Source organism: Anser anser, assembly GCF_964211835.1.
Source record: "Anser anser genome assembly, chromosome: 3".
NCBI lineage: Eukaryota > Metazoa > Chordata > Aves > Anseriformes > Anatidae > Anser > Anser anser.
The window spans coordinates 109,602,351-109,622,350 of record NC_139722.1 but is presented as its reverse complement, the minus strand read 5'-3'; the positions used below and the strand labels follow the sequence as shown (position 1 = coordinate 109,622,350).

General features: G+C 44.5%; 1 protein-coding gene across 1 annotated transcript in view; it reads left to right on the top strand.

Moving 5' to 3' along the window:
* The window catches only part of HNRNPLL (heterogeneous nuclear ribonucleoprotein L like), a 29,832-nt gene extending 21,398 nt beyond the window's left edge, over positions 1–8,434 (top strand). Inside the window, exons 8-13 of the mRNA XM_083832170.1 lie at positions 1,202–1,419; positions 1,585–1,706; positions 2,137–2,338; positions 3,237–3,294; positions 3,411–3,509; positions 5,122–8,434. Coding sequence (XP_083688296.1) covers positions 1,202–1,419; positions 1,585–1,706; positions 2,137–2,338; positions 3,237–3,294; positions 3,411–3,509; positions 5,122–5,177 — 755 coding nt within the window. The 3' untranslated portion in view covers positions 5,178–8,434. The remainder of the gene's footprint in view (positions 1–1,201; positions 1,420–1,584; positions 1,707–2,136; positions 2,339–3,236; positions 3,295–3,410; positions 3,510–5,121) is intronic.
* The last annotated feature ends 11,566 nt before the right edge of the window (positions 8,435–20,000 follow it).

Below are 20,000 nucleotides of genomic sequence, written 5' to 3'. Positions count from 1 at the left end.
CTTCTATGGAGGGCATCCGGCTCTACTAATATGTTCGTTTGAAGAATGTTTTCTCTCAGTTGCCATCACTCTAGCAGCGGATTGAAAATAACATCACCACTGGGAAAGCTGTTTTCTTCTAGAAAATGGCAGCATAGCTTCATCAGTGGTTTCATGCAACCAAGAGCTCTATGATATCTTTGAGTGCAAAGTGGTGACTTGTTCTGAAAAGGTATAGCCATGTGACTACTTAAGAATGATATTTTGGAATTAGTTCTATACAGTGATGCAGTTATTACCAGTGCTATCTGAAGTGAAGGTCTGCCATTATTTTCATGGTTTGGATCAAGACCTAAGGGTTGAGAAACTAATGTCTGGGTTTAGATATGACTATTCCAATTATTTGCTGTTTTAACTGTCAGATACAATGTGATTTGTCTTGCATCTTTCTTTTCAAATGTATTATTTCACCAAGTAGATTGACCTTCTATCTACTGTTTCCAAAGGCTCCTCAAATCACCAGAATTTGAGTTCTGCCTTGTTCACTGGCCTTCTTTTTTCATTCTTCTGATGCACACTTCCACCTTAAGTAATGTGGCTTTCTCCTCCTGTACTGCTTTCTCCTCCTCATTACTGCTTTTTGCTGAGGGGGAAAAAAAAGGCAAAAGGTCCCTTTTGTACTTAGCTTATGTGAATTTAACAATATTTATTGTCTCAAAAGAACAGGGATCCTCTCCTGTGTCTAAAACTGGTGTTTTCTGTAAACAAGAAAAATATTGCATACTAGTAACATCTCTTTGTTTAAAAAGAAAAAAGTGATACCTGTCACTTCACCGGTAGTGGAAAATAAATCATCTTCGTTTTGTATTAGTACTGGGTGGAAAACTGATAATTTTGAAGGAATATATCCTGTAATTCAATTCAAGCTATCGTTAAAATAATTACTGAAATACCGTTTTTTTCCATTTGTGCATAAAAACAATACCATGAAACAGCTCCTCCCTTGTTATCTGGTGATATAAGAATAGGTTTAGAATATTAAGGTGGATAGAAGAGGTCTCTTTTTTATTTTAAATTGGAAAAAACATAAATGGAAACCACGATAAACCTTTTTTTTTCCCCACTCATTTTAATTATGCATTATGTATGTGGGATTTAATGCATGATTAAGTAGTGCAACTTGTTTCAAACCATCTGATAACATGATGTTTCATCTCCTTAGGGTCACATGGTCCCTTGTTGCCATTACCAAGCCGCTACCGAATGGGATCTCGAGACACTCCAGAGCTTGTTGCTTATCCATTGCCCCAGGCATCCTCCTCATACATGCACGGTGGAAATCCTTCTGGGTCAGTTGTCATGGTTAGTGGATTGCATCAGCTAAAGATGAACTGTTCAAGGGTCTTCAACCTGTTCTGCTTGTATGGAAACATTGAGAAGGTAAGGCATAATTTTGTAGAAGCTTTGAAGCTACTGCAGTAGATTTAGTTGTTTTGGAGAAAGCCTGGCTGGGACGGTCTAAAAATATTTCCTGACAGTGTGTAAAAATCTTAATTGGGGCTGTTCATTGCAGTGTCACTCTTTTTTTTTCCTTATTTATCTTAGGTGAAATTTATGAAGACTATTCCAGGCACAGCACTGGTTGAAATGGGTGATGAGTATGCTGTAGAAAGAGCTGTCACACATCTCAACAATGTCAAGTTATTTGGAAAGAGACTTAATGTCTGGTAAATATGTTTTATAAGATTAATGGTCTGAGAGTGGGCAGATGTAATGAGGTTGCAAAGACAGGGTATCGTGTTGTTCTTTTATCATTGTTAGAGTTATGATTTCCAATTTACAACTATTACTTTACTCCAACATATTTTTGTGAATTTGACAGCTGTCAATTTCAGTGTGAACTCATACTAATGAAGTATATAGGTGCTAATGGATTGGTTGTTAATAAGCTGTATTGACTAATGTGTCTTATCCACCCCTTCTACAGTTATTAAGGAAGGTATCAAATCCAACTTGTCTTGTTCTATTTCACATTGTTGTAAAGAAATGTCAGCTCTGTTCTGGCTAGATCAATAATCAATAATGCTAGATCAATAATGCAAAGTATGCAAATCTTGATTGTTTAAAAATCTTTTACTATATATCCTTAAATCCCAGTGTTTCCAAGCAGCATTCAGTAGTTCCAAGCCAGATATTTGAGCTGGAGGATGGCACGAGTAGTTACAAAGATTTCGCAATGAGTAAGAATAATCGTTTCACCAGTGCTGGTCAAGCATCTAAAAACATCATCCAACCACCCTCTTGTGTGCTGCATTATTATAATGTTCCCCTGTGCGTAACTGAAGAAACGTTTGTGAAGGTAGGCAGCTGCAATGACTGTGACAAATAGTGCTTGGGGGCCTTATCCTAGCTTTATGGTGTGCTACTTTTAAAATGAAATAACTGGGATAGTTTGGGGATAGCAACTGGGAGATAATTAGTTCTTAACATAGCTTTGTAGCCTCTCTCTATAGAAGCCACTATATTTTTACTATTCTGGCATTATTCTCTTTTTAAAGTGAGAAATGAAATCTTGGAAATAATTTTTTTTTGTGGAGGGTGAGAAAAAGACTTGTTAAAGAAAGCCAAATACAATGAAAATTAAGATTGCAGTCCACAAAGGTTTACTGACTCCCTGAGATGGTTATTCTGATGACTACTAGGATGTTTTCGAATGGAGAAAAGCTTGCACATGGAACAGTTTGCACAGTTGCATCCTAAATAAACACTGGATGCTTAAAATATGTAATACTGGGCCTCTGAAGTGGAGTCAGTGGTAATTCTTTTTCAGTTCAGTGATTTTTGTTTTTTTTTTTTGTGCCTCAGGCTTCATCTTGAAATTTAATTCTGGTTCACGAGTGATATGCTTTTATGTACAACTTCTGAGCTACTGTATTGAAGTGGAGATGTCAAAACCAGCTTGTTTTTTAAATGTATATTTGAGGTGGTAGCGATACCTATATTCTAAAAACTGCGCCTATAAAATGTTTGGGAAAACATGGATACAGAGCCTTGTTTTGCAGTCTATGGAATGGTATTCTAAAGAGTTACCAGTTTAAACATGATTCTTAAATATCCATTTGCCATAAAGTCTTGGAAGTTCTCATAAAGAGTCAGTATTTTCCTTTCTGTATATGTTCCAGGAGCTTACAATTTTTGCTAATGTGTTTATGTGCATTTTTGCTGGGGTTTTACATCTTATTTTATTTTTGTGACAGCTATGTGAGGATCATGAAGTTCTCAGCTTTATCAAATACAAAGTGTTTGATCCAAAACGTAAGTAAGCTTGGACCTATTCGAGGGGTTATTTGAGTTCCAGTTTTGATGAGAGCATGCACTGTCAGGAATAGTTTATTGATCCCCCTCCTCTCTTTTGTTTCTTATTTTGACAGCCTCTGCCAAAACACTCTCTGGTCTGTTGGAATGGGAATGTAAGACAGATGCAGTTGAAGCTCTCACTGTACTTAATCACTACCAGATAAGAGTCCCAAGTAAGTCAGTTTTACTGATCTTACTGCTATCACTTTTTTCTTTCACGTTTATACTGTCTTTGTATAAAGTAAAGCTTTAGCAGCTCAGTCTGCAGCTAGAAATGGCATTATTTTCATTACATGTATATATGCTTTACGTGTATGTGTGTATATATATATATATTACAGTATACAAATATATCTAGTACAGTGTCTATAGTCCTCTGTAGTTTAAGCTCTATCTAAATGGCACTAATTCTTCCTAGCTTTTGAGTCAACTTGTAGAACTCCAAACACACTCTGCAAATTTGAAGTTACAGAAAGTTGGGGAAAAGTAAAGCAGTTCGGGACACAAAAAGGAAGGCAGAAAAATCCACTGTCATCAAAATCAAACCTAACATACACCGTCTTACCAAAGCTTTTTTGTATCTTTCTCAATTAGTGCAGCGAAATTTGCAATACTTCTGGGTAGAAGATTCTTGGAAGTTGCACAGCTTACTGCTGTGAGTTCAGTGCTCCTGTAGTGGGTTCACTTTCAAATCGGAAACTTGGAGGCCAACTAAATAAGGAGGCCAAACTACTAAGAATGGAGAGGGAGTTCACCTGCTAATTAAATGCACAGAGGGACAGATCTGCACTGGACAATTAAGACAGTTTACAGAAGTAAATGGAATTGTTCCAGGTGTTTACCAACATAACTTTAAATTCAGCTTGGTGCCTAACATTATTTTAAGCTACCTTCTCCAAGCTGTTAAGAATTTCTCTGCCCGGCAAGTTTCACTAGCTTAAATCTTTCCTATCTACCCCACCTTTGTGCACCTTCTCAATAATGGACTAAAATTATTTCAGGGGCAGGATTTTTTTCTTTAAGATACTTGTAATAACATACTGTTCACAACTTCACGTTTATATCTCAGGTTGGAATCATGTTAGACAACAGCAGAATTTACTCTTTCAACATTTAAAAAAAAAAAAAAGCAAACCCTAGTATGTAATCACATACAGCTATTGCTGGAAAAGACAGTATTTTAAAATAAGGACCATTTGTTAAGACTTGCTGTAATAAGGTTGGCTGATGCATCTTCCTTGACCTTAGAGTACCGTGTGCTGGCTGTGGGTTTTGGCAGCCTTTCCAAGTAAAGGGAGATTATCTTATGCTTGGCTTTCTGGGAAGTCCTGGGTGTCCTACTGTTCTTTCTTTTTTCCATCAGACATGCATAAGTACTGTCCAGCGTCACTCTATCTCTGATAGAAATGCCACATTCTAAATCCTGACTTTGTTAAATATTTATTCAATTTGCCTTTGAAATTGTCTGTTGAACACTACTCTAGGAAGGCAGACAGCAATAATGGTAAAGTCATTCTTGTATATAGTATGATATTTGGAATTCTGTCTGCATTCCCTGTGATCAGACCCATCACTTTGCTTTTATGTGTAAAAAATGCTGGTAAACTATAAAGAACGCCTACTTACAGGTCATCTGGTGTCTGCTGGCTGTTGAGGGTTTGGGGGGAAGCATTACACCTACGGAAGTGGTAAATTTGTCAGATTATGCAAGGCAATTTCCTTGATCAGCAGGAGAGCCATACACAGGGCACTTTACTGAGCATGTTCCATGTTGTTTCCTGACAGATGGCTCTAACCCTTATACCTTGAAGCTTTGCTTCTCTACTTCATCGCATTTATAGAGAAGAGGACTGCATGTTAAGAGCTACATTCACCTTGATTTGCAAGTTTGAAACTACACTTCGTTCACAAAGCTCTAAAGTGGTTGCTCTAATGTTGCCTTGTTTCAACTTAATTCTAATATCTTTTATCTTGTTTTATAATAAATGGATGTTCCTTCATAAAATACTAAACAGATTTTTTTTCTTTTTGCCTCTAAGAAATACATGTTGTAAACTTACTACAAAGTCTGTCTTTCGTTAGTGTAGTATCTTCAGATCTCTAAGGAAACACCAGTAGCGTAAACAAGGCAGCGTACCATTCAGACCTTAAAATGTTGATTGTTTTCTTACAAAATTGAGGTATATTTGCGTTTTCGATAATGTTAAAGATTAGCAAGTATTTTTCCATTTGTAGTCTTAATTGGCAAATAGAACTGTTACATCAGAATTTTAAATGTAGAACTTGTTTTTCAGTATGTTAAGTGGTGAAGTATGTTGCAATTCTAAAAAGCTTGTATTTATAAAGCGCTTTAATCAGGTTAATGTTGCACATACTGAATTTTTAGTAGTGTAGACTTACTTGATTTATAGTTCAGACAAAGCTAACAGAAAATTATTAATTGTACATGTGTATGGTGTGAATTCATACTTATTTATAGTGTTTGTTTTTTTTTAAAAAAAAAAAAACTATTTTCAGTTTGCATTAGCATGATGGCATCTATAGCTAGTCCCACCATAGGGGCCTTTTTAAAATTAAAATTGCAAGCTTGTATCAGTGTGTTCATCCTCATTTTCCATAACTTAAATTTAAATCTTGGTGTTTAACATATCCTTTTTGAATTTTTTTTTAAGTAGTTATTATGACTTATTAAATGGTAAAAGTTGGATATATGAGAACAGAAGATTATTCACAATAGAAGTTAAGGTGGTGGAAAAAGTTAAAACAAAAAGCAAGCCCCACCATACCTGGATTGTTGATTTCATTTACACTGGATACTTACATCAATGTTTGCTTTTGTCCGATTTATCTTATACTTTTGTTACAATGATGGAAGGATTGATAGGGTTAATAGACTTGACTAGCCTCTCACTTAAACTGAGGTTGTCTCTGTGGGGTTCAGATAATATAACCCTAATCACGTGATGTGAAACTAGTGAGATGAGAAATCTTTCACTTTGGGGAGAATGATTTATTTGTGTCCCAGTACTTCGGCACCTCAGTTCTCTCTTCTAGAGCTGAAGTTGCATCTTGTTTGGGCCCAGCCCCCAGAAATAGGAATCCAAGCAGGAAGTCTGGGAGCTCTTGTTCCAGGCCTTGTGCTTGTTCCCCTTCCTGAATTTGCAGCAAAGTGTCTAGTGCCTCTTTTAGTTCTGCTCTTAGTGATCAAAATAAGTTATTTCATCAGGTATTTTCTTTTACCACACAAGTCCTTCATTCTGTCTTTATGGATTTTATCCGTATCCATCCTTTATGCAAAATTATATTAATGCAGTATGCTTGTCCTTGAGAAAGTATGTTGCAGTATGTTTACAGACTGTGGGCATTGCACATGTTTTTAAATACAGACTAGATTTTCCCCGTTTTTAATTTCAAGGCAAATACACGTAATGACACCAGGGGAAATGTCAGCTGTTCTTCAGGTTTTCCCATCAACTATGATTCATTTTCATCCTGTCTGCCTACGTTTTATTCATGTTCCAGGTAATGAGTATTTCAGGAGTTCAAAGCAGGCTTCTAATACATCTGAACTGGGAACTGAAGGACTGCTACTCTTTGGCAACTCTTTCTGCATAAGGTTTGGAATAATACCGGCCGCTAGTCGGGAAGATGGCAAACAGACTTGCACTGTAGTGGCACTGCTAGTGCTCTTTCAGCCTTAGTGCTTTTCTCCCAGAAGCTGCTTCCAGAGAACTCTAGCCTGGAAGGCTATGTGCCACAGCCAGCTACTTGCCAACAGAAGTGCTGGGTACTAGTGTTCTGCGCTGCCTAGTGGTTTAATTGTGAAACGTCTCTCCCAGTCATTCATTTCTCTTCCATCACCTTGAATGTTCTGTGGAAACCAGTTTCTTCTGTCATAACTTGCATTGCTATTTGTATTAATGTTGTTTCAGAAGTCAAGTGGTTTGCAGTTAAGCATTAAAAATAGTACGTTATCTGTTGGTCCAGTTTGGGATGTAGGATGTGACCCTAAGAGCATTCAGGTTTAAAAAAGAAAAAGAAAAAAAAGCACTTTAATGTTTCTGTATCCTCAGTGGATCACAGCATTCAGTGCCTAAGATGCTCAGGTGAACAGCATCTTTCCTGTGGCTGCTCAGATCAAACCGAAAACAGACTAGTTCTTGGTGTACCTGAGAGGACGTGATACCAACTGGAAGTCCCTGTTTTGCAAAACGAGTAGCCTGTGCCATGCGGGGAAGAAAAGAGTAGAGACTGAGAAATTGTTTAACCTTCTTCCTACATAAAGTAATCATCTTCTTCGTGTAAAAGTTGAGAACATGAAAAATTCCTTGTTGGTCTCCGGCTGTAAAAAGAAAATGATGTCATTTCCTGGGCCCGCAAGGATAGATAGCTGTCCTCAGGGAGGAATGAGGTTGGTCTCCTCCTTTCAAAATCGAGGTCTGTGTTCACCTGTAATCTTGCTCTTTAGAATAGAGCCAAAGCAGTGGGGCAGGTAAAAAGTTGCTCCAAGGGGAGTGACGTTTGTGTGCAATTTGGCAGCCTACCATTTACTGTATTTGTTAGATTAAAATTAAAGTACTAAGGTCTCTCAATGCAGTTTTTTCTGTCCCTTTTGCATAAGCCATATATGCAAAATAGTGAACACTGCTATGCATATTTCTTGCTTGCAAGCAGCTTGCATTCACGCTGTAATATATTCACGTCTGTTCCACTGTTTAAAAAAAAAAAAGGTTATTTTTTCTAATTGATCACCTTTCATTGGAAGTAAATGATACATTGAAGTGGAGATCTGTTCATCTTCTCTCATGATACTCTAATCTTTCTTTGTACTCATTTCCCCTTACATGCAAGAATTGGGAAGAGTTGCTTTTTGACTTTCTATACCACCACAGCAAGATAGTGTGTATCACTAGCGTGATATAAGAAAAGATTTAAAAGAAACCATTCAGGAAATGTTCGGGTGTTTTACTTCATGAAGGGAATGATACAACTTAATGTGATGTTGCTAATTCTGTCTTTTTAGTAGGGGATGTTTGGGGTAAGCTGGCTTGTAACTGGCTGAAACCCTCTATTGTAATTAAATGCAACTTGCTCCTTTTCCTGCTGTGTGTTTCCTTGTGAACAGAGCTTGAATTTGTTTGAATATTATGATGTCTTAGCAGGAGACATTCAGTCTCTTCTTTTAAATAATACATTGGAGTCTGAGAACACAAACACACTTGCTCACTTCTTTTTCCGCTTCTGGGATGTGTTTAAATATCTTTTGGATTTTCTTGAGTCTTCTTTTGAAAATACCTTGTATTCTTACATTGGTAGCTACTCGGGTATTTTTGGATACTCCAACTTTTTATGTCTACCCAATCTGTTGGTTTATTCCCTTTTGGCAATTACAGAGGTGGTATTAAAAATAACCTTGTTTGCATTGGCATGGCCTTGTCTAGAAATAGTGTGCAAGAAGGCATGGGAAAATAAAACCTGGTTATGGGCTCCACTTTCTGTGAGGAGTTCTTGATGCAGAAAATATTCTTCTTCTGATTATTGACCTTAAACTAGATGCAGCTGTGCTGAAGCTGAGAGCCTTCCACCTTCACAGATCTGGAATCTCAAAGGTAACTTAGGAGTGTCCTGCTGTAAGATTTGCCTTGCAGTAATTACATATTGCAGCTGTCGTGTTTGATGCTCTGACCAAACCCTGGCGTAGTGTCATAGAGGAGCTGACACTGCCCTCTGTATATGTGGCTAAATGCAAAAATCTGTCAGTCTTAAACAAAACAGATCTTGATTTAGATTCCCTGGTATTAACAGTCCCAAAGAAAAGAAAATCTGTCGTCACCGCTGCAGTCTGGTGCTCCCCAGAGTGCTTCAGGTGTGTTGGTTCGCTGCCAATACTGTTCTGTATTGTAGGTTGCGTTGTTCCAAGACTGAGAAAGGCCTCAGTGAATAAAAGCATGCTAGAAGTAAATTGTCTCACCTGGTTTGTCGTGGAATTCAAGAGTGCGTGGACAATCCAGTCTAAGCAAGAGACAACAGCTGCTGTGAGACCCATGGAAAGGAGGCACAAAGGAACAAGGGGTGAGCACAGTTCACTGGACTGGCATTTGTCTCCTGGTTCGGGTGCTGGCAAGGATGAGAGGTGGATGTTAAACTGCTGCCACATGAAGTGGCTGCATGTGTTTAAAGGCCATCCTGTCTTAGAAGTGAGGTTATTTGCACTTCTTTCATTTCTTCTAGCTTATGCCATTTTTTCCTCTTAATTGTTAAGACCACGTGTTTTAAACTAATCTACCCTCATCCCATCTGCTTCCGTAATAAGTTGTCTGGGAGTCAACTGGACTGGGAAAAATGCTAATATTCACAAAGGAAAGCTGAGCTGAGAAATTCTTGGTGTCATTCTTCATCTGTAAACCAAGGGATTTGCTTTCTTTTTTTTTTGCCTCACCTGTTTCACCCTAGATGTGCCAGGTCGCTAGTAAAATAATACCTTGTTCTCAGTTGCACCATTAAAACTGGCACTTGTGGAGAGGGGTGATCAGATGTGTTCACGTGGCAAGGTATGATTTCTAGCATGCCATTCAGGTTCTTTGCTAAAGCTGGCAGGGGACAAAGTCTGAGATGAAGGTAAGCTGAAACAAATAGCTGTTCAGGAGTGGGGATGGTGAGGGCCCCAAGTCCGGCAGCTGATTTGTAAAAGGTAAAGAGCTTCCATTCCTAGACATTTGTATAATCAAGTTAATGGAACAGAAATATTGTGTGCTTTTAAGTCTCCTAATGCATAATACTCTTTCCCCGTTAAAAATAAAAGGTTTCTTTCTCCATGAACTGTGATTCCCACAGGATGTGGAGGAACCTAGCATAGCCGGATTAGTAGTGCTTTGGCTGTGTTCCTCTAAGGGAAATAACTTCAGTCCCTTTTCTTGTGTTCAGAAAGCCTTGGTGTCTGTCCTATGCCAAGCCTTCCTGTGCTGGCCTTTCACTGCCGGCTCCCTGGGCTAGAGCCACGCATTAATTTAGATAGGTTCTCTGCTCTTCCTTTTGAATGTTGCAGCTGCTGATGTGAGGTCTTAATTTCTGGCATGATTTATTTAACTTTTTCCTTCTCTGGTGTTTGTAGAGCAGCTGCAGCCTGAATGGGCCTTCACGCAAGGGAATGAGTACTGCAGAAATGCGACAGGGAGCCAGCAGCTATGTTTAAAAAGCATGAAAAAGCAAGATAATTAACCCTCTTTTCCAAAGCATCCAGGAATATAAATTGGTCCTGGCAGGGGCCATATAGCAGTATTCAGAACATAACACTACAGTGGGTTTGTAGCATGGGGGATGGCTGAGGTTAGCAGTTGCTGCAGAGTACAAGATGTAATTATTTAATTTCATGTAAGCCATTACCTGTTTATTTTCTCCTGCCACAGTTTCCTCTCTCCATTAGTGAGCTCATCCTTCTTTAACCTAGTAAGAAAATGAAGTTGCAAATATTTGTGCTCTATTCAAATTGAAGTGGGTAGCAATCCATTAAGCCCCTAGAAGTTATTAGTTGGGGTGCTTGCTTACTAAAACTCCTCTCTATGGGACTAATTTTCTCTCCCATAGCCTTTTAAAACAACAGGCTTTGGATGTTTTAGGAAGCACAATTCATGTTAGTCGATGATTTCCCTATAATCTAAGTGTAAACTTCTGGCCTTTTTAAATTTACAGTGCTGATGCAGGGATTTGAATGTAATATAGATTATGCTTCTATTTTCTCTTCTGTTAACCACAGCACTGAAACTGCTAAATCAGATTAAATCAGTGAGCTCCAGATAAGCACCCTCACCAGAGGCTTCAGGAGACTGAGAAACAGCCTGGTCAGACACTGACCTGGGTAATCTGTCTTGAAGTTACTGTGTAGCTGCTGGCTGAAACGTGGTCACCTAAAACTCTTCACTAGTTTAAGGCAGGAGTCCCACTCACTGAGCCTTCACGTCTTACTTACCTATTCTTTTGGGAGGGGCTTTTAAAATTAAAAACAAATTCCTGAGTTCTAAGGATATAGCTCAAACCAAAATATTTTAGTTATACTTAAGTATGTTCATCTTGCCCAATAATTCTGTGCAGGTTTTTCATCTTGTTGCTAAAGTTGTCTGCCTTTTTAAAAGATTTTTGTTGTGCCTCTAATGCTTCCTTTTTGTGTGTGTGGTGGTTTTTTTTTTTCTTAATACGAAGCAATAAGGACTAACGACAGGATTTCAGGTTAGGACTGTGCTATTGATTTATTTCAAAGCATTTCAGAATAACATACTCTCTAGTCTTGCTTTTATCTAATAATAATGAAAACCTACCCTAACATTCGAAAGGATGAGTTTCCCTCCATGAAGACAAATGAGGTGATAATACTTCCCCATGTCTTCTGGGATATGGACCCCAAGTTCACAGTTAAGTGTGACCCCATGGCTTTTCTGGCATAGCCCATAACAAACTAATCATGCTCGAGTGTTGCATTCACCTGCCCCAGCCCTTACCTCCATCTGTATCCTTGATGACCATGTCATTACAAAAAAACAAACAAAGAAAAAAAAATGAGCTCTTCCTTTTTATCTCCCAAAGCTTTCAAGGAAAGATTGTTCATCTGTCTTTGCTTTCTGCATATTCCGAAACTTCTTAGGAAATAGAGCAGGCATATTCGGGTACGCAGGGACAGTAAAAGCTAACCGTATTCTTTTAGACTGGCAGCGAGTGAGCAGTGGCACTGGTCCTGAGACCGCCAGCGCAACCTCCATTTCTCACTGCTGAAAACAGACTGAGCTTTCCAGGAACTCTCCCTTGTGGACCTTTCTAGTGAGCATCCCGGTAAGGATAAACCTTTCACAGTGAGCAGGGAGCAGGAACCTTGCTGGCATGATTTCATCTCTGGTATGTGGGTGGGGTCAGGCTTTGTCTTCCAAGGGGACAGTTGCTGCTTGCTTGTAGCACTCTGCTGTCAGAACAGCCTTGGCAGGAGATGTATTACTGACACGCTGCTCACAGCTGACCACTATTTGTGAGGGTCTAGTCTGTAAACTGCTTTAGAAGCGGTCACTAACCAGGCAGAGCTGCTTCTAAGCCATTTTGCAAGCACTTTGGCTACTTCTCTTATTCTCCTCCTCAGGTGTTAATGTTTCCCCTTTCCCCAGTCGTGGTGTGGCTGCCTGTACCCCTGTATCGGCTTGGTTCCTATTAAACACCATGAAAATCAGTGTTTCCAACAGCGTCAACCTCTTCCATGCCTGCTTTGAGTCATGTGCAAGGGTTGGGCTGAGGCCTGCCAGCCAGATGGTTAGCTCATGAGCCAAAAAGGGTGCAGCAAAGCCATAAGAAATGGCCCAGAGCTCCTAGTTTCACCAGTAGCACAGGAACTTGTCCACGCCTGTCCTTGCAGCTCTGCGAGGAGTCTGTGTAGCAAAACACAACCACTAACCCTGAGCCAGCTCTGTAGCTGGGGCTATGCAGCGCCAACACCAAGCTGATAACAAGTGTGTTTGCTTTGTGTCCCTTCCAAGGGCAGAGCAAGTTTCGCTGCTGAGATCTAAGGAAACGGTGGGTTTCCAAGAGGCTGATACTGCATTCACCTGGGAACTACTGCTCTTATCTGCCCTGCTAGCAGGGGGCTGACCAAGAGAAACGCCATCGTGCCTCTGGCTCCAGGCTGTGCCAGCAGTCAGTGCACAACAGCCACACACGTCTGTGCTGTTGGAATGGAAAGGAGAGAAGACTTTGGAGCAAAGCCAGTTGGGTTTTGATCAGATGGGTGGCTGGAGCGCTGACTGCTGTAAAACTGAATTTTTTTCAGTGTGTTTTTTAGCCAGCTTTGGGCTCACCTGGCTTGAAAACAGGAGTCCCCAGGTCTTTGGCATCCCTGTAGTTTTCCTGCCAGTTCTCCCTGGTTTGCTAGTGAAGGAGCAGCTCGCCCCTTCAGCACGCCTGTGCAGCTTGCTGGACCTTCACAAGTGCGCTGGTCCTCACAGGCACAGCCAGGCTGCTTGCCCTCCTGGCAGTACAATTATCTCAGGTCAGGGAGGCCCAGGGCACCTCAGGGAATGCTACTGGACTGGTCGTTCTGGTGTGGGGAGCAGGCGCAGCCTGAACCTGTCCCTGCATGGGCTGTGTGGGCGAGGACTTGCTGATTTCTGCCAGGAACCTGGTAGAAGTGAGGAAGGGAGGGCAGTGAAGGAGGAGGGGCTGTTGCTACAATGACATTTTGTGGCTACTTCTCTACCGGCCTCCCATTACGGACTTGTGTGCCTCACCCTTCTCCTGGCTGCTTTCAGGGCCTCTAGTTCTACCTACAAATAAATGGTACCATGTTTAATAAAGAAGATGCAAAAATGGCTTTCAGTGTATAGTTCTGAATTCCCTCTGTGCTAGGCACAGCCCAGCCCGTGCTATCTACATGACTGGAAGTTGCTTCTGAATTATATATGCACGTATGGCATCTTGTCAGCCTCCTTTGGCTGAGGAATTGCAGATAAAATGCCCTTTTCAGGTCTGGCAACCTTTTGTGATAATCTTAACACAAGATTCAAACTTGACAACTCCATCAAATGCACTTTCGGAGCATGTGACCAGGAGGATTAGGAAGGAAAGTTCCCGTTCTTGTGTCTCTGGGCCTACAGGCCAGCCTTTGGGGTCTCTGGTGCCTTGTGGAGGGCAGCGGGGCAGGGCCCTGCCCTGCTGGCAGGGGACAGCAGGTGGCAGCAAGGAATTCGGGTCCCTTTGCTCCAAGTTCAGTGCTGGGGAATGTGCACCCACCTCTCCCCAGCACTTCAGCTGTGGGCAGGGGTCTGCAGCCAAAGGCTGGTGGCTGGGCTGGGGATGGTAGCACCTTACACAAGCCCTGTCTTGGGTAGCTTTTATGCTGCCTTTGCTTTGTGCTTGTAGGCTGCTCGAGGTCACAGGATGCTCTTCTGTAGTCCCTGTGCTGTATCACCACAGGGATGTATGAAGCTAGATGTGTGCAGGAACTCCCAGCTGCTTGAGTCAGGACTCTGTTATTTGCCAGGACAGCCACTCCAGCTCATGCGGGGCAGTTTGCCGAGACATCTGTGAGCGAAGAGAGACCACAGGAGTGTGCCAAGGGCAGCAAGCCCACGCGTTGCTGATCACGGCTACGCTTTGGAGAGGGTGGTGTGTGCAGTTGTTCCTGCAGAAACCCATCCTCGCCCTGGGAATTCTCCCTGGGTTATCCAGAAACATCCGCGTTGGAAAACTCCATGTCTGAATCTCTGCTGCAGCCTTGCCAGCTCTGGGGTGTGAGTTGAGACGTCTCTGCAACCCCTCTCCTAAAAAGCAGCATTGCAAAAGAGCTCCACTAGATAACCCAGAAACCTGGATTTGATTCCACTTGTGTAAGCAATTTAATCTACCAGGCGAGGGAGGATATTTCATCCCTTTTCCTTGAGGGAGCTGATATGCTTCCAGACGTGTGCAAATGCCCTTGATGCTTCAGTGAAAGTGGATAAACGTCAGCCTGCCTTAAGAAGAACAAATGCAAGACAAATGGGTTCACTTCCACGGGGGGACAGAATGGCAAAGGATCCAGTGACCAGATGCAATGGCGTGGGACCTCAGAGGAGTATTTGTTAAATAAATGCAAAGAGGCATTAGGCTGCATCATCACGATGGGCTGTGGAAGGGAGAGGCTGGCGAGGGAGGAGTGTGCATGCTGGTGGAGGCTGCATTGGGTCACAGCGGGAGCCTGGCCAAGGCTTGGTCTCAGCAGCTGTTTGCTGTCGAGCTCCGGCCCCTTCCCTGGCTTCCTTTGGGCTGCCTTTGCTCCTGGAAAAGACCAGGGCCAGCTGCAACGTTGGAGCCAGGTAGCATATAGCCAAACGAAAACAATTGGGTGTGACATAACCCACGTTGGTTATTTTGGGAAGGTGTCTGCCTTCTTGTTGGTTTCTGTCCTCGTTAAAGGTAACAGAAACTGACTTCAGACAGGTTTCAGAAGGTGAACAGTGTTAGTCACGCAGCAACTATGTAATGTGGTGAATACCTGAGCACCTTGGTCTGGTTGTGCCATCGCCCTCCCTGCCTTCAGCCTGGTCTCTCCCCTGCTCTCCTTTCCTTCTGGATTTGCTTTATTTGGTGTTTTATTTTGTTTTCCTTTTGCCTGTGCTCCTTCCTTGCAGGCCAGGGCACGTGCTCCTTAAGAGGCAGCCCCAGTCCAGAGGTCTTTCACAGTGCTTAACCTTGGCCATGGATTTTGTAACTCCTGGGGGAGGGAAGCTCAGTTTGGCATTTCTAGCAGTCCTCCACCTCCAGGCTCCGCGTTGCCTCTTGCACAAGCTGCCCTGGTGCTTTGGAGCTGTCTTGCTGGGGACAGGAGTAAGCAGAAAGGCAAAGGGAAGCTGCCAGCAGCCCCGTCCCCAGAGGGTCAGGCGAGGCGCTGAACACGGTGACATTTCTCCTGCTGGCTGGAGTGAGGCACGGGTCCTGCACCTTCCCCGTGCCAGGACCCCTCCGACAGCTGTGACTCGCTGAACCTTCTCGCCATGCAAAGCACCAGGCATGTACACGAAGCTTTTAAGACCCAAGGACCAGCCCTAAAGCGGTTCCCCGCGGCCTGTAAATGAAACAAACCAGCTCTGCACAATCAAACCCCTCCTAGCAAGGCGCTGCTGCTTCCTCCAGCTGAGATTTAACCCAAGGGGAGAGGGCAGTTTGGCTTTGAAACAGCCAAAAAGCTTTCTGCGTTAGAGAACCACCCCACTTCTTTGAAAGCATGGATGGCTTGTGCTGCCTACCTCTAAGGCATCTCCTCGAGCCGGCAGGCACAGACCTCAGGCTCGGTAGTGCAGTGCCCTGCTCCTCAGAGAGCATCGTGCCTTTTAGGCCCCTTGATTAATGGTTGGACTTAATTACATTGCAGCAGCTGGCTCCCTTGCCCAGCTGTGGAAAGAGTCATGGATTTTGTGTAACAGATTTTGCCTTTTGAACCTTTTTTTTTTTTTTTTTTTGTGGGGCTGTTTTGCTGTAAACTGCAACCTCAGGCTCCGGCTGCTGCAAACCCCTCTGTGGGCTGCATCCCTGAGCAGGTACACCTTTGGAGGTTGTACGAACAGTGTTTGATGTAAGTTGGTGTGTATGGCTAAAGGCAGAAGGCTGTTTTCAGCTCGGTTTGTGTACGTTTGCCACCTGCTCTATGGTATACCGACAGCAGTGCTGGTGGGAAGGGGCCTGTTGACGTCTCTCATCCAGCCCACCCTTAGAGCGGGACTATCGCCAGGGCTGGGGCAGAGCAGCGGGGGCTTTGGGGAGCTAGGGCTTGAAAATGTCGAGGATGGAGACCCCTCCTCTCTGGGCACGCGTCCCAGGGCTGCGCCATCCTTCTGGGGGAGTTTTCCTAATGCCCTGCCTGAACCAGCAGGGCTGCAATCTCTGCCTGTCACCTCATGTTATATTGTCTTGACCTCTCGGGAAGACTGGCCCCATCCTCCCTGTACCTGCCTCCCAAAGAACCACGGGCTCTTGCTAAATCCTCCCGAGCCCCTCTCCTTCCACTAACAGCCAGATATCTTCACTGCTCCCTGCAGGTGGTGACTCCTGGCCTTGACCAGCCTGGTAGCCCTGGCGGGTTCTCTCCATCCGCCCGGCTGCTGCACACACATCCTGTGGGGAGCTGCCTGCAGGCACCAAGAGCTGGGACAGGCTGAAGCCGAGCTCAGAAACAAGCTCCTTATTGCATCTGTTCAAATAAGGCTTTAGAAGAACCTGGTTTTCATTGATTGCAGGATGAGATGGGTCTAAACCAGCAGTCTCCACCCCTGGGCTTGTGGTGGGGTGTTAAGTTCCCTCCTCTCCTCCTTCCCATGCATCTGGGGTGTGCGAGGCAGCCCAGAGCCAGCCGGTTCCCCCCTGATCATCTGAGGGATGGTGTCAGATGCCCAAGGCTGCTCCCCCCAGGTCTGAAAGATTAGACTGGAAGTTTTCCGGGTGGGAGATGTCCCAGGGCTGAGGTCAGGGACAGAAATGTAATGTCTGTTATACAATCCGCTGTTAAATAATCGTCCGGGGCCGCTGTGCCTGCCAGGTGGCTGCAGCTGGCAGTGGAGCTGCCTGGAAAACAGGCTGTGCTTTGCGGGACTGCCGTACCCCGGGCAAGAAGCAGGAAAAGCAGTTACATGCTTTGGGGCATCCCATGATCAGGCCTGTCCTCGCTGCTGCCCTGCGGTTCCCTGTTGCCAGGTGCTTTTTGATGAGGGGCGCACCAGGCTCACAACGCCACGACCTCTTTGCAAACCCAGCGTCGCGATGTTTGCGGCAGGGAGCTGCTCTCTGCATCTCATAAAGCTGTGGTGAAGATAAAGCTGGGGCTGGGGCCACCCCACACAAACCTCTCTGGGTGGGGATGAGCCCCCCCACGCAGTGCTTACCAGTGCTTACCACTGTCACGCTCTCAAGTCACCAATTTTGGGCACTGCTGCCCACCTGGGACTGGGTTAACAGCCCTGTACAAATGATTTCAAAGATGCTGCAGAACGAAATAGCTGAAAAAGGCACGTGGAGGACACCGGGAACCCTGTAGGAAGGGCTAGGGATGATCTATGTTGGCTGCAAACAAGCGGTGTCTCGAGGGAGCTGTGATGATTTGTTCTAGGAAATGGAGGCCAAGCCCAGGGAGAGGCTGGGCTGGTGGCACAGGGAAAGCTCCGAGAGCAAAGCTGGGGAGCGGCCGCGCCGTGCTGTGAGCCCGTGCCTTGCTGCCTTGAGGTTGCCTTCCTCTAGCATGCATTTACAGCTAGTTAGCCTATTTTAGCTGGGTATTTTCTTCCTCAGAAGGATATTTGGCAGGTGGCCGTGCTCCCCTGAGGGTGAGGGAGAGCAGCTCAACACGAGAGCAACAAATTGGCGCAGGGCTGGGTGAGTTCTTGTTGTTTTCAGCTCAGAGGGTAGACGGGAAATGGAGACAGTGGGGGATGACTGGATGGCACGAAGGAAGCTCGAGTTATCCCTCACTTGTGTTGTGCCCCCCAAATCCTGCACTGACAGGCACAGAACAGCGTCGGGGCGGTGGAGGAATGATGCTCCAAGCTTCTTGGTTTTGCCTGTTCCTGCTCTGCCTCTCCCTGCACCAAGGCCCAGAAGATTCAACCATGCTGAGAACTGGCCCAGGAACCAGAGGCCAAAGCTGATGTGGGAGCAATTGGGCTGGGGACGATGCCAAGCACCCCTCACCTGGAGCGACAGCCACGTGGCAGCCCCGGTGCCCCTCTCTTCCCACAGCGCTGCTCACAAAGCAGACGGGAGCCATGAGCTGGGTTCCCTGCGGTCCCTTCTGCTCCGTCCCGGAGGCTGCTGTGGGGCAGATCACTCGTGCCACACACGCAGCTCACCTGCCCCGACAGCAGGCTGCCCTGCTTTTCCTTTACGCTGCACTCCTCACCGCCCAAGTGCCGCAAAGCTGTGGCACGTTGTGTGCTCATCTGTCTCTGCTGGCAGGTTCTTCGGTGCCCGGTTTCGTGTGATCCAGGGAGGCATTCCGGCTTAACGCAGCTATTTTGCTGTTTAATCCTGCTTGCTTTTCTTTTAACACCTTTCCAAATGTTTTAAGCTATCCTTTGTGGTGCTCATCCACTGTTTAAGCTGAGATCAAATGATTGTAACTCAATCCTGGGATCTCCAACGAATTTGAGTTTGGGCAGCTAACCCTCTACTACAGCCAGGATGCATTTACCCGGGGTGGGGAGAATCAGGTAAGGAGTAAAATGCTTCATCTCTGTATTTCTCTTTCTCCAAAGCTAACGTTACTTATCTGCTCAAAATAGATGACAGCCCCCTGACTATTATTTCCAAATCTTCTTATGTTTTTTTCCTGTGATAAGCCATTGGAGCCTTCTTTTGTCAAACTGCCTCAATGTGATGAAAGCCGCTCTCACACTGGCCTTTTGTGGCTGACCCGGTGCACAGAGTGAGGACAGCGCCTGAGTCCATTTTACTTCTGGAAAAGTTGTCTTCCTGGAGGACCCAGACACACTCTCAAAGAACAGTCCCCAGCAAAAAACTTGCACTGTGCTCTTCTGCGAGGACACGTGCACTTTGGTGGTGTTGGAGCAAGCCGGCGAGCAGGACTGGGGCCCATAGGTACCAGCCCCTGTGACTGTGCCTTGCCCATGCTCTGCCCTCCCCACTCTCTCCTGCGTTACAGAGGAGTTTTGGGGCAGGACAACCTCTGCGTCAGTCTGGCATAAAGCCAAAGGCAACAGGACCTTGCTCTCACCCCATCCTCTGGGTACTGCTAAAACTCGACTGCCTGTTTCATTGCAATTGCCCACGGCCGTGGTGCAGGCCTCCTGCTCAGGTACATTGAAATGGGCTTGGAGAAAGACTAAACACCATTTTCTAGAGGGTAAACTAGTTTTTATGGAGAGTAGATTCGATCTAATTAAATTCACACGTTAATCCAGGTGGATTTAAGCAGCACGTTCTGCTTTGTGTCCTAGGCTTGGCCTGGGTTGGCCTGAATCTGGAAATGCCGATGGCAGAGCTGGTCTGGTGCTTCACGTCTAGACTCAGCCCCGGGCTTTGATTTGATGCCAGAGGTTGAATTCAGGCAGTTTCATCGCTTTGTTAAGGATTGTGCCCCACATCCAAGCCTGGCTCAGGGCAGAATGTGGGAGCCAGCCCTTTCCCCTCCTAAGCCCACGGTGCTGGTGGAA